General features: G+C 46.5%; 1 protein-coding gene across 2 annotated transcripts; it reads left to right on the plus strand.

Annotated features, from left to right (window-relative positions):
- The first annotated feature begins 5,778 nt into the window (after positions 1-5,778).
- Positions 5,779-13,459, plus strand: LOC139390751 (E3 ubiquitin-protein ligase RLIM-like). 2 transcript variants are annotated; one of them, XM_071138095.1, is made up of 4 exons: positions 5,779-5,934; positions 7,532-7,766; positions 8,837-8,944; positions 9,171-13,459. In XM_071138095.1, exons 2-4 carry the CDS (start codon positions 7,598-7,600, stop codon positions 11,216-11,218), a joined length of 2,325 nt encoding a protein of 774 aa, XP_070994196.1. In that variant the 5' UTR covers positions 5,779-5,934; positions 7,532-7,597; the 3' UTR covers positions 11,219-13,459. The 2 variants fall into 2 exon arrangements, with proteins under 2 accessions (XP_070994196.1, XP_070994197.1); XM_071138096.1 differs by having other exon boundaries at positions 5,803-5,934; positions 7,535-7,766.

A 13,459-nucleotide genomic window follows, 5' to 3' on the forward strand; every position in this document is an offset into this window, starting at 1 on the left:
TATTTTTTGTGTGCCAATTTGTAACATATTTTGTAAGTGTATATTTTTCTTAGAAAGTGCTGTGAAGTATTTGTGTGTGAGTAACCTTTTATCCCCTGTACAGGCAGTGGAAAGGATGTACAATAAAATGCTTCTGGGTTTAAAAACCCAAATATGAAAGAAACAACAGTGTGAAATATCTCCATTTTGATGGGAGTTTTGAAATAATAAGATATTGCTCTTGTTGTGAGAGTGTTGTGTTGTTGTGAGAGTGTTGTGTTGTTGTGCAAAACACAAATAAGCAAAGAAAAAAACATCTGGACTGGAAAAAATATTCAACATTTGTGAGCAGTTTGCTGTTTTATAGAATTTCATGTCAATGATTGGAGTTTTATTCCGTTTTTATGGTGTAACTGTTGCAAAGGTTTGACATATTTGTGATCCAGCCTGTATGGTGACAATGTAATATTAGTGACTTGCTGAGTTTAGGAATAATGTTTATGGAGTAAATATAAACATTAAAATAATATTTTGAACGCTGCTTTCTGAAGAGAGTTGGCTTGTGACTAGTGATTATTCTAATTGGTAGGCCTAAGAACTGATATGATAAGTAAGTTCTGCAATATGCTGCTACAATCACAACAAAACGCTCAAATATCCATTCACTGTTTTGAAGTCTCTTACAGATGCAGCCTCCTCCTCATCTCTGCTCTCCTAGTTTGGCTCCTCATGTTATTTTAATGTCCGTTTTAATTAGCGTACAGCCTCCTCCTCATCTCTGCTCTCCTCCTCATGTTATTTTAACATCTGTTTTAATTAGCGTACAGGCTCAGGCATGGAGGTACAGTGAGGGATAAAGTATTTGATCCCCTGCTGATTTTGTACGTTTGCCCACTGACAAAGAAATGATCAGTCTATAATTTTAATGGTAGGTTTATTTGAACAGTGAGAGACAGAATAACAACAAACAATCCAGAAAAACACATGTCAAAAATGTTATAAATTGATATGCATTTTAATGAAGGAAATAAGTATTTGACCCCCTCTCAATCAGAAAGATTTCTGGCTCCCATGTGTCTTTTATACAGGTAACGAGCTGAGATTAGGAGCACACTCTTAAAAGACCCCTGTCCACAGAATCAATCAATCAATCAGATTCCAAACTCTCCACCATGGCCAAGACCAAAGAGCTCTTCAAGGATGTCAGGGAGAAGATTGTAGACCTACACAAGGCTGGAATGGGCTACAAGACCATCGCCAAGCAGCTTGGTGAGAAGGTGACAACAGTTGGTGCGATTATTCGCAAAGGGAAGAAACACAAAGGAACTGTCAATCTCCCTCGGCCTGGGGCTCCATGCAAGATCTCACCTCGTGGAGTTGCAATGATCATGAGAACGGTGAGGAATCAGCCCAGAACTACACGGGAGGATATTGTCAATGATCTCAAGGCAGCTGGGACCATAGTCACCAAGAAAACAATTGGTAACACAATTCGCTGTGAAGGACTGAAATCCTGCAGCGCCTGCAAGGTCCCCCTGCTCAAGAAAGCACATATACATGCCCGTCTGAAGTTTGCCAATGAACATCTGAATGATTCAGAGGACAACTGGGTGACAGTGTTGTGGTCAGATGAGACCAAAATGGAGCTCTTTGGCATCAACTCAACGTGCCGTGTTTGGAGGAGGAGGAATGCTGCCTATGACCCCAAGAACACCATCCACATCGTCAAACATGGTGGAAACATAATGCTTTGGGGGTGTTTTTCTGCTAAGGGGACAGGACAACTTCACTGCATCAAAGGGAAGATGGATGGGGCCATGTACCGTCAAATCTTGGGTGAGAACCTCCTTCCCTCAGCCAGGGCATTGAAATGGGTCATGGATGGGTATGCCAGCATGACAATGACCCAAAACACACGGCCAAGGCAACAAAGGAGTGGCTCAAGAAGAAGCACATTAAGGTCCTGGAGTGGCCTAGCCAGTCTCCAGACCTTAATCCCATAGTAAATCTGTGGAGGGAGCTGAAGGTTTGAGTTGCCAAACATCAGCCTCGAAACCTTAATGACTTGGAGAAGATCTGCAAAGAGGAGTGGGACAAAATCCCTCCTGAGATGTGTGCCAACCTGGTGGCCAACTACAAGAAACGTCTAAGTCATACTAAGTCATGTTTTACAGAGGGGTCAAATACTTATTTCCCTCGTTAAAATACTAATCAATTTATAACATTTATGACATGTGTTTTTCTGGATTTTTTTGTTGTTATTCTGTCTCTCACTGTTCAAATAAACCTACTATTAAAATTATAGACTGATCATTTCTTTGTCAGTGGGCAAACGTACAAAATCAGCAGGGGATCAAATACTTTTTGGCCAGAAAGACTGCTCATTCATAGTTGGGGCTGGCTCTGCTGCTAGCTGGCTGACGTTGCTCTACTGCTGGTCCTGCTGCTAGCTGGCTGACGTTGCTCTACTGTGGCCCTGCTGCTAGCTGGCTGCCGTTGCTCTACTGTGGTCCTGCTGCTAGCTGGCTGCCGTTGCTCTACTGTGGTCCTGCTGCTAGCTGGCTGCCGTTGCTCTACTGTGGTCCTGCTGCTAGCTGGCTGACGTTGCTCTACTGTGGTCCTGCTGCTAGCTGGCTGACGTTGCTCTACTGTGGTCCTGCTGCTAGCTGGCTGCCGTTGCTCTACTGTGGCCCTGCTGCTAGCTGGCTGACGTTGCTCTACTGTGGTCCTGCTGCTAGCTGGCTGCCGTTGCTCTACTGTGGCCCTGCTGCTAGCTGGCTGACGTTGCTCTACTGTGGTCCTGCTGCTAGCTGGCTGCCGTTGCTCTACTGTGGTCCTGCTGCTAGCTGGCTGCCGTTGCTCTACTGTGGCCCTGCTGCTAGCTGGCTGACGTTGCTCTACTGCTGGTCCTGCTGCTAGCTGGCTGACGTTGCTCTACTGTGGCCCTGCTGCTAGCTGGCTGACGTTGCTCTACTGTGGTCCTGCTGCTAGCTGGCTGCCGTTGCTCTACTGTGGTCCTGCTGCTAGCTGGCTGACGTTGCTCTACTGTGGCCCTGCTGCTAGCTGGCTGACGTTGCTCTACTGTGGTCCTGCTGCTAGCTGGCTGACGTTGCTCTACTGTTGCCCTGCTGCTAGCTGGCTGACGTTGCTCTACTGTGGTCCTGCTGCTAGCTGGCTGCCGTTGCTCTACTGTGGTCCTGCTGCTAGCTGGCTGACGTTGCTCTACTGCTGGTCCTGCTGCTAGCTGGCTGACGTTGCTCTACTGCTGGCCCTGCGGTGGGTGTTGCAGTGTGGTGGCTGACTGATTGACTGCAACATGTCTTCCTGGTTTCCTGTTTAGTTGGAGCTGGAGATAGAGGCGGCCAAAACATAAACAACATATCGTCTCTCATATTGTCAGCTGCTTTGTTTCTGTTCCATAGCAGACAGGGGAGCATAATGGTAGACTCAGTGAAGGGGGTTGGTGTCTAACAGCTATACATTGATCTTTAGTTAGCATAAATTAGTATGCCATCACACCAGATCAGTTACAGGTACATTCATACTAGTTGAATTCAATCATCGGGTTCAAATACACATTTACATTTGTGAACAGCCATCAACAACAATCGCAATCCGTAAGGAGCAAATAACTAAATGAGAGAGCAGCAGTGTGATTCACACCAATGCTCTATGCAGATATCAGTAATAAGTGATATCCGTATCGCCGTAGACTACACCTCTGCTGTCATCCTTACCTCCAAACGTATAGGGCGGCCCACAATTGGCCCAGCGTTGTCCGGGTTAGGGGAGGGTTTGGCCGGGGTAGGCCGTCATTGTAAAATAAGAATTTGTTCTTAACTGACTTGCCTAGTTAAATAAAGTAAAAATATTGTAGTGCTTCATTGTAATCGGTGTAAACTGTACAAGTAGAGCCACTTGACCTGAGGATAGTGTAGGCTGTGTTTAAGTGATACTCAAGGAGTGGTATCTGATGGGAGAGAAAGAGCATGAGGATCCTCCAGTCACTCCAGATGTTCTGAAGCGAGGATCTATGCTCCATATGGCACCCTATTCCCTACATTGTGCCCTACTTTTGATAAGAGCGCTATCGGGCCCTGGTCAAAAGTAATGCACTATATAGGGAATAAGTTGCCATTTGGGATACAGACAGAGTTATCTCATTGAAAATAAGAAGTTGTTATTAACTGACTTGCCTAGTTAAAAAAACACTCCCAGGAATGTCATACATGATGGATCATTAGCTTCCCTACATAAATTACACCAACCTTCACACATCTAGATGGCCAGGTGGGGTGGGTGTGTAGCCAGAGATAGCAGTGGGGTCAAACTGTAGAACCCAGTTCCTACATTTGATATATAAAAATGGATTTGATCAAACAAAACTATGCTACATTTTATATTTGGGACCTCAGGATGACAAATTAGAGCCAGATTACTGAATGTAAGCACATTATTTACCTTCAGAGGTGAATGTATCAAACCAGTTGCCGTGATAAGTGTTTTGTTGTTGTGCACTCTCCTCAAACAACAGCATGGTATTTGTTCACTGTAATAGCTACTGATAATTGGACAGTGCAGTTAGATTAACAAGAATTGAAGCTTTCTGCCCATATAAGACATGTCTATGTCCTGTTACAACATCATGTTAATCACATTAGTGCTCGTTAGTTCAACCGTCCCGGGACACCGATCCCGTAGAGGATTAATTAAAGGGGAAGTAGTTGCTGTAGTTGCTACATCCATTTATGGACTTATAAATTATATATATTCATTGATTGTTGAAGAATATAACTTATAAATGCCCCATGATCTTAGTTCAACTGTCACACTCCATGAGAACCCAACATATAAGCTTGTTTTGCTCCAATGTGTTAAACATTGTAAATGTAAACAAACACTGTATAGCCTCATATCATGGTTAAAATAATATGTTGATATCATGGATGGTCAGTCCTTGCATCCATAGCTCTGTCTATTCATCTGAGAGTGGTTACATTTCTCCAGGCCCATCCCTCAGCGTTTTACCAAAACAGAGGCAGGGTCGACCGTTTTGTTATTGTTTCATCTGTAGATTTGCACTTTAAACAGCTGCATATTATCAAGATATCAATGTGCTACCAACTAAAAGGTAAACAATAGGTCTATAGCAAATGCAGAATATGACATTCATTTTTCACATGTAAATAGCACTTTTCAGTAGTGCTCAAAGCATGCCATTCCATGAGCGCAGCATTTATTTTTCAACTCAGATCAATGAGCCACATCAGTCCTCCATGACAATAAAATCATAAACAACACAGTAGGGCTGGCTAATAAGGTAAAACAATTTAGCTAATCTATACATCCATGCTTCCAAGGCCTATTTTTGAAGATCAAGGGGTATAACATTTATTGTAATGACTGTAATTGTGATAGACTTAGATTTTTTATGTAAAGATATAATTTAATCGCATTCTTATATGTAGTAGAAAGAGATGGGTTAGAAGAAGCCTACATAACCAACCCAGCCACCCCAGTCATAAACTGTTCTCTCTGCTACCGCACGGCAAACAGTACCGGAGCGCCAAGTCTAGGTCCAAGAGGTTTCTAAACAGCTTCTACCCCTCAAGCCATAAGACTCCTGAACATCTAATCAAACGGCCACCCAGACTAATTGTAGTAGTAGTAGCTACATTGGTCATATTGATTTTACATTTATTATTACACCTTTAATGTTGCATGCAATAATTGATCTGCTTTTTGACAATTCCACCTCTCACCACAGCATTGCGCTGCAGTCAAAGTACAAACCAAAAACAAACTTCCGTTTCATGCTCCCCCAGTTTCCGGAAGATCTCTGTACAATGATGGAGAAAATGGAATCCTAAGACCGTACCCAACTATTCAAGCGGATTTGTTAGAATAAAACGACCAAAGTCCAAGATAACGAATAACGACACAAATACAAGACAGGTACTGTGAATGTATGACATATTTAAATGTTGTTAACTAGATATAAAGTGGGCTGTTAAATTGTGCTAACCTGTTAGCTAGCTGGCGCTTTAGCAAGCAGCTAAAACTCTTAACTTCGGGAAGGTGTTGGCTAACTGACTAGCTTCATCACCTAGCTAACTGACTATCTTCATCACCTAGCTAACTGACTATCTTCACCTAGCTAACTGACTATTTTCATCACCTAGCTAACTGAATATCTTCATCACCTAGCTAACTGACTAGCTTCATCACCTAGCTAACTGACTAGCTTCATCACCTAGCTAACTGACTAGCTTCGTCACCTAGCTAACTGACTAGCTTCGTCACCTAGCTAACTGACTAGCTTCGTCACCTAGCTAACTGACTAGCTTCGTCACCTAGCTAACTGACTAGCTTCGGTACCTAGCTAACTGACTAGCTTCGCCACCTAGCTAACTGACTAGCTTCATTACCTAGATAGATAGGTGGGTAGGTTAGATGAGCGTTGATTTACTGGCTTCGTTTCGTGTTGGTGACAATATGTCAGGTAGGTAGTTAACATTGTTTCCTGGTATTCATTCATTTACTTAATAGTTGGCTAGCCAGTTATGAACAGCAAAAACAACGTAAAGTCGCTAATAACGTATCGTGTATAGAAGAACAACTTAATCATATAACTTTGTGTGCAAGTGGATGTCTATATTTAACCTTTTACACAAAAGGCATCCGAAGAGCTGATGACTGCAAGTTTAAACGTTTTCTCCTTAGCCTGTTAGCCAATGTTATTAAATGGTATGTTGGCCAGACGAATGTCTTAACTAGATAGCTACATTTAGTCTTGACAACTTGAAATCATAAAATAATAATGTTGTTAGTATATCGTTAGCTAGCTGAGTTAACACGAGCTGTTTTCTCCATCTTTCAGATGCCATTTCCAGCCAGATGCTAAGGGTGTTAGCTAGCATGCTAATGGTTAGCTCCCCAGATTCCATTTTGTTTTTGTCGACTTTGGTCTGACTGGTTAGCTGCTGCTGCTGCTGATTATTATTATCAAAACACGGAACTCCGTTAGTTTAATGCTTTTTTTAAAGGAGGAGACATTGTTGCATCAGAGTAAACGATGCCTACCAAGCCAGGAAAGATTTTCCTTGATATCGGAAACGTCCTTATTAATAACTAGTTTATTGAACGCTAGCTAACTTAGTAGCTAAAAGCTGGCTAGTTAACCTGCTTTCTACTATTTGTTGATGTCATTTAGTCCTGGTCAATAACATCAAAATATGTGTGTTTTATTAATGTGCTGCATGTCATAAATCAGATCACCTGTCTGTGGTCTTCCCCACCTGCTGAATGTGTCAGTGTGTCGAAGATGCAGCTAGGCATTTCTATTGTCGACCTGATACAGCCAGAAGAGGATGGCGATGGCCTACTTCTCTCAGCCTGCTTCCTCTCGAGGTTTATTCCTTCTAGGGACTTTTTCCTGGCTCTACCTGGCTTGCTCATTGGGTTCTAGGCCAGGCTACTGTAAAAGCACATTTTGACAACTGCTGATGTAAAAATAAATTTTGATTGATCACATTTGATTGATTATCCCTAGCAGCTGGATTGTGGTGACTCAGCGATAGACAGCGTTTATCTCCAGCTTCTCTCCCTTCGACACCCGATGGAGGGCTCCGACAGTTCCGAGCCGGGCGCCAGTGACCAACCAGAGGCCCAGCGCAGGCGGCAACGGGACCGGCTAGACCGGGAGGAGGCCTTCTACCAGTTTGTCAACAACCTGAGTGAGGCAGACTACCGGCTGATGAGAGACAACAACCTGCTGGGTACCCCAGGTAACTGACTCTCCTTTAATTCACCTGTTATAAACCACTAACACACCTCATTAGACAACAACCTGCTGGGTACCCCAGGTAACTGACTCTCCTTTAATTCACCTGTTATAAACCACTAACACACCTCATTAGACAACAACCTGCTGTGAACCCCAGGTAACTGACTCTCCTTTAATTCACCTGTTATAAACCACTAACACACCTCATTAGACAACAACCTGCTGTGAACCCCAGGTAACTGACTCTCCTTTAATTCACCTGTTATAAACCACTAACACACCTCATTAGACAACAACCTGCTGTGAACCCCAGGTAACTGACTCTCCTTTAATTCACCTGTTATAAACCACTAACACACCTCATTAGACAACAACCTGCTGTGAACCCCAGGTAACTGACTCTCCTTTAATTCACCTGTTATAAACCACTAACACACCTCATTAGACAACAACCTGCTGTGAACCCCAGGTAACTGACTCTCCTTTAATTCACCTGTTATAAACCACTAACACACCTCATTAGAAACAACCTGCTGTGAACCCCAGGTAACTGACTCTCCTTTAATTCACCTGTTATAAACCACTAACACACCTCATTAGACAACAACCTGCTGTGAACCCCAGGTAACTGTAATACATATTGGGGTTAACAGAGCATTGTAGACATGAGTTTTCTATCTCATTTAAAAAGTTAATGTCTTTGTGTTCTTTTTGATTTAGGGCTTTATTTCTCTACTGCAGACTGGGTTGAATTACATTTTCGGTCAGTTTTTTAGATTGGCTATCGAAGGTTGTTGTCTCAGGTTTGAGTTTTTCTTATCGTGCCACATCCAGGTCAGTGGGGTGGGCAGTATGTTTGGAGCATCCGCTAGTGGAACACCTTTCCTGGGGAGAGCAGTGAGAGGACAGGGCCTGTCCTGGTAAGTCTGGTGGTTCTCAGTACTGTCCTGTTGCTGTGTAACCAGGAGACAAACTACAGCTTTATGGGCAAATACTTGGGTATTTCCAGTAGTAAATGAAGGCAGTTAGAGCCAGTGTCGGTGTACTGAGTTGTAGTTTCATCTCTCCTAGGTGAGATCACAGCAGAGGAGTTGTTCAGTCGGTTGCAGCAGATTAAGGATGGACCAGAGCAGCAGCAGCCTAGCATCAACACCAGTGAGACTGGAGAAGCTACAGGAGGTAAGGCTCCTCTGTACTTTTCATTATGTCTTTCAAGCAGAAATTAAAAGTTCATCAACTTTTAAAGATGGAGTCCTTAATGGTGACATTATGACCGTCACTGCAAACCATTAGAATGTTGATATGTTCTGTCTTCCATTGGAATGTTGATATGTTCTGTCTTCCATTAGAATGTTGATATGTTCTGTCTTCCATTAGAATGTTGATATGTTCTGTCTTCCATTAGAACTGGCAGAAGGTCCAGAGGACCCGTCTAATGGCGACACCCTCTTGGATTGGCTGAACACCGTCAGGCGGACAGGCAACACCACCCGCAGTGGTCACCGAGGCAACCAGTCATGGCGGGCGGTGAGCCGGACCAACCCAAACAGCGGAGACTTCCGGTTCAGTCTGGAGATCAACGTTAACCGTAACCTGGCTGAGCAGCAGGCCCGCGCGGAGGGGGAGGCCGAGGCGCAGGAGGAGGCCCCAACTAGAGCACCTGGCAATGGGGTGGAGGTCCAGCCTGAGGCGGAGGCGGGGACGGAGGTGCCCATGGAGACAGGAGAGGTGCTGGAGGAACCAGTTGTGGAGGAGATGGCTGTCATAGTGGAACCAGAAGCGGAGATGGAGCCAGAGGCTGACGTAGAAGCTGAGCCAGAGGCTGACGTAGAAGCTGAGCCAGAGGCTGACGTAGAAGCTGAGCCAGAGGCTGACGTAGAAGCTGAGCCAGAGGCTGACGTAGAAGCTGAGCCAGAGGCTGACGTAGAAGCTGAGCCAGAGGCTGACGTAGAAGCTGAGCCAGAGGCTGACGTAGAAGCTGAGCCAGAGGCTGACGTAGAAGCTGAGCCAGAGGCTGACGTAGAAGCTGAGCCAGAGGCTGAAGTAGAAGCAGAGATGGTCCCAGAGTTAGTAGTAGAGGTAGTCCCACAGCCGCCCAGCCCTGTCACCACCACCCCTCCTGTCTCCAGACCAGCCAGTCCCCTGGTGCAGGCCCCTCCAGCCGTCCCTGCCCCTCCTAGCCAGCCCCCTGAGGAGCCTCCGCGACGGGGCCAGAGACGAGCCCGCAGCCGTAGCCCTGAGCAGCGCCGGACCAGGGCTCGCACCACACGAAGTCGTTCCCCCCTCACCCTGGACCGACTCCCCCGCCACATCCCCACCTCAGCCACCTCACACAGCCCCGCCACCCAGGCACCCGCAGAGGGAAGCTCACGGACTCGACAGCATGTTCTGTCCCGGCAGAGCACCGCAGAGTACGAGGCTCAGTCAGCCGGAACAGGGTTTGACACAGGTTCTGGGAACGCCCCAGAGCCCGGTACCACCCCACCCCAGGAGGGAGAGGCCACGGGCGGGGAGGGAGCAGCAGGACGACGTCCCCCCACCATCATGCTGGACCTGCAGGTGCGTCGTGTTCGTCCAGGTGAGTACCGCCAGAGGGACAGCATTGCTAACAGAACCCGCTCACGCTCCCAGAACTCCAACAACACCTTCCTGTACGAGAGTGAGAGGGGGGGGTTCCGCAGGACCTTCTCCCGGTCCGAGCGTGCGGGTGTGAGGACGTATGTCAGCACCATCAGGATCCCCATCAGGAGGATCAGTGATGCAGGGTTGGGAGAGGCCACCTCCATGGCTCTGCAGACCATGATACGACAGATCATGACCGGCTTCGGAGAGCTCAGCTACTTCATGGACTCAGACTCTGACTCCTCGGACTCAAACCGTGGAGGTGGTAACCCCACTGGCGCTGCCGACCTGGCCGAGGCGCTCAACACTCCCGACGGGGGAGTAGCCGGCATGGCGGAGGGGGCGGAGCCTCCTGTCTCAGTGAGCGGGCATAGTATTGGAGGAGCCGGGGAGGCAAGGACAGAGGAGAGGGAGGGGGAGGACGGGATGGGTCTAGGTCTGTCCCCAGGGATAGGTTTAGGGGTGGGGGGCACCCCCAGGGAGGGGCGAGCTCGGCCCCGTGCCCCCATCAGTCTGGAGGAACCAGGGTCACTACCCTTCCTCCGCCTTGCTCACTTCTTCCTCCTGAATGATGAGGATGAGGAACAGCCCAGAGGACTCACCAAGGAGCAGATCGACAACCTCTCCACCAGGAACTTTGGGGAGAGTGATGCTCTGAAGACCTGCAGTGTGTGTATCACAGAGTATGCTGAGGGGAACAAGTTGAGGAAGTTGCCCTGTTCTCATGAGTACCATGTTCACTGTATCGACCGCTGGCTGTCTGAGAACTCCACCTGTCCTATCTGCCGCAGGGCCGTGTTGGTGTCTGCTAACCGGGAGAGTGTGGTCTAACCTGGAGAGCTGGAGGTCAGGGGTCAACGGTGCTCCAGGCAGACAGTATATAACACCGTGTCAGTTCTGCAGGCCTTTCTCCTAGTCAGACCACTTACGTTGTTCATGTTTTCATTCTTAAGACATCACTGACTTTTATCCAACTGACATGCTGGTGTTTGGACAGACAGACAGAGACTTACAGGAAGGAAGGAAGGAAGAAAGGTGATGTCCTCATAGACTCTGTAGGAAGAGATGTGAGAAAGAGATGCATCTGTCCCCTGTTGGCTAACAGACCCCACTCTCCCCTACCTGTCTTACCCCAAAAGGGACTGTCCCCACCTGAAAGACTTAACTGCATTTATCAATACTCTGGAACGGCTCACAGACTGTCAGTGTGTCAAAGCTTGCTGAATTAGTTTTTAAGTTAAAACTGTAGAATGTTGTACAGGCTTTAATGGGGAGAACAAGATGTGACGGACTTGGATTCCGTTGGGAATTCTATCAGTTTATTTGGACTTGTATTGCATCATATTCATGACATCGGACCAATAGTACTGATTATTGATTATGAACTGTGTTGAACCGTCGTTGAGAAGGGATGTAGGTATCTGTTAACTGATGCTAGTATGTAGTCTAACTCTAGCCCATCACATGAAGCATTGATCTGGCCTGTTTCTATTTCTGCCCTCTGACAGTGTTTCATCATGACCTGGCCTGTGTACACAAAGCATATCACAGTATCAGTGTGGATCTAGGATCAGTCCGTCGGTGTGGATCTAGGATCAGTCCGTCAGTGGGGGTCTAGGATCAGTCGGTCAGTGGGGGTCTAGGATCAGTCGGTCAGTGGGGGTCTAGGATCAGTTCGTCCGTGGGGGTCTAGGATCAGTCCGTCCGTGGGGGTCTAGGATCAGTCCGTCAGTGGGGGTCTAGGATCAGTCCGTCAGTGGGGGTCTAGGATCAGTCCGTCAGTGGGGGTCTAGGATCAGTCCGTCAGTGGGGGTCTAGGATCAGTCCGTCAGTGGGGGCGGGGTCTGTCCATATAATCTTATTCATTATGACCTAAAAGGGCCAACTGATCCTAGATCATCACTCCTACTCTGGGACACTTTATGGATACGGGCCCTGAATGATAATGACAACCTCCTTATGATCCTAACCCTGTCACTATGACAACCTGTTGGTTCTGCTACCATATGACCAGGAAGTTAACAGACGGCTGGCTGCATTATGGCTCCGTCTTCACCACCCTATCTTTATATAGTGCACTACCCATAGGACTCTAGTCAGAAGTACTGCTCTATATCGGGGATAGTGCCGTTTGGGAATCACATTTATGGGTTCCATGTGGTGTTGCATGAAGGATCTGGATTTAGACCCCTGCCGGGCCAGGGTTAGACCCGGGCCACGGTTATTAAGCCCCGTGTCTAACCCTGCCTGGTTAAACCCCGGCCAGGCCAGGTTAGACCCCGGCCAGGTTAGACCCCAGGCCAGGTTAAACCCCGGCCAGGCCAGGTTAGACCCCGGCCAGGCTGCTGCCTCTGTCCTGTGTTTTGGCCTAGAACTTCAACCACCAAGAGACATCTTCATATCTGGAACACCAGTGCAATAACTAGAGTGGGAAAACTGAGACAGAAAATAGAGAAAACAAAACTTAATATTCTCAACTTGTATATTATTATTTCTAAAATATTGTAGACTGAATATTCACAGTTAAAATGAAGACTTGTTCCCTTTTAAAAATGTGTTAATCTTTTTATTTTCTTGAGCTTGGTTCTTTCTGTACATTCTGATAGCGCTCTTTCTTGTTGAGCGGTGGGCCTGTAGGATGCTGTAGGTTGGCTGTTCACACAGAGGGAGGGAGTGTTCCATGCCATGATGACATCACATTCTATAGGTTCCATGTGTTCTCACGGTTGCCGTCATTACCTCCTCCCTGTACAAATAAAGTTGGGTGGTTGAAGCTCTGTTTTGTTGATAATGACCTGTTGTAAATGAACTGTATTGTGTCTTTCTGACTTTCTGTCTTACTAACCTGGCTATCTTCATCAAGGCCTCTATGTTGCATTGGTCCCAAATGGCTCCCTATTCCCTATAGTGACTTACTTTTGACCAGAGTCCAATGGGCTCTGGTGAAAAGAAGTGCACAATAAAGTTGTTTGGGTCACAGGCCAGTTGTGTATTTTAACAGGCTGTAGTTTAATATCTGTATGCTCACAAAGGGCACCTCTCTATCATGAAATACAGTGCATTTGGAAAGTA

Source organism: Oncorhynchus clarkii, chromosome 31 (genome assembly GCF_045791955.1).
Source record: "Oncorhynchus clarkii lewisi isolate Uvic-CL-2024 chromosome 31, UVic_Ocla_1.0, whole genome shotgun sequence".
NCBI classification, from domain to species: domain Eukaryota; kingdom Metazoa; phylum Chordata; class Actinopteri; order Salmoniformes; family Salmonidae; genus Oncorhynchus; species Oncorhynchus clarkii.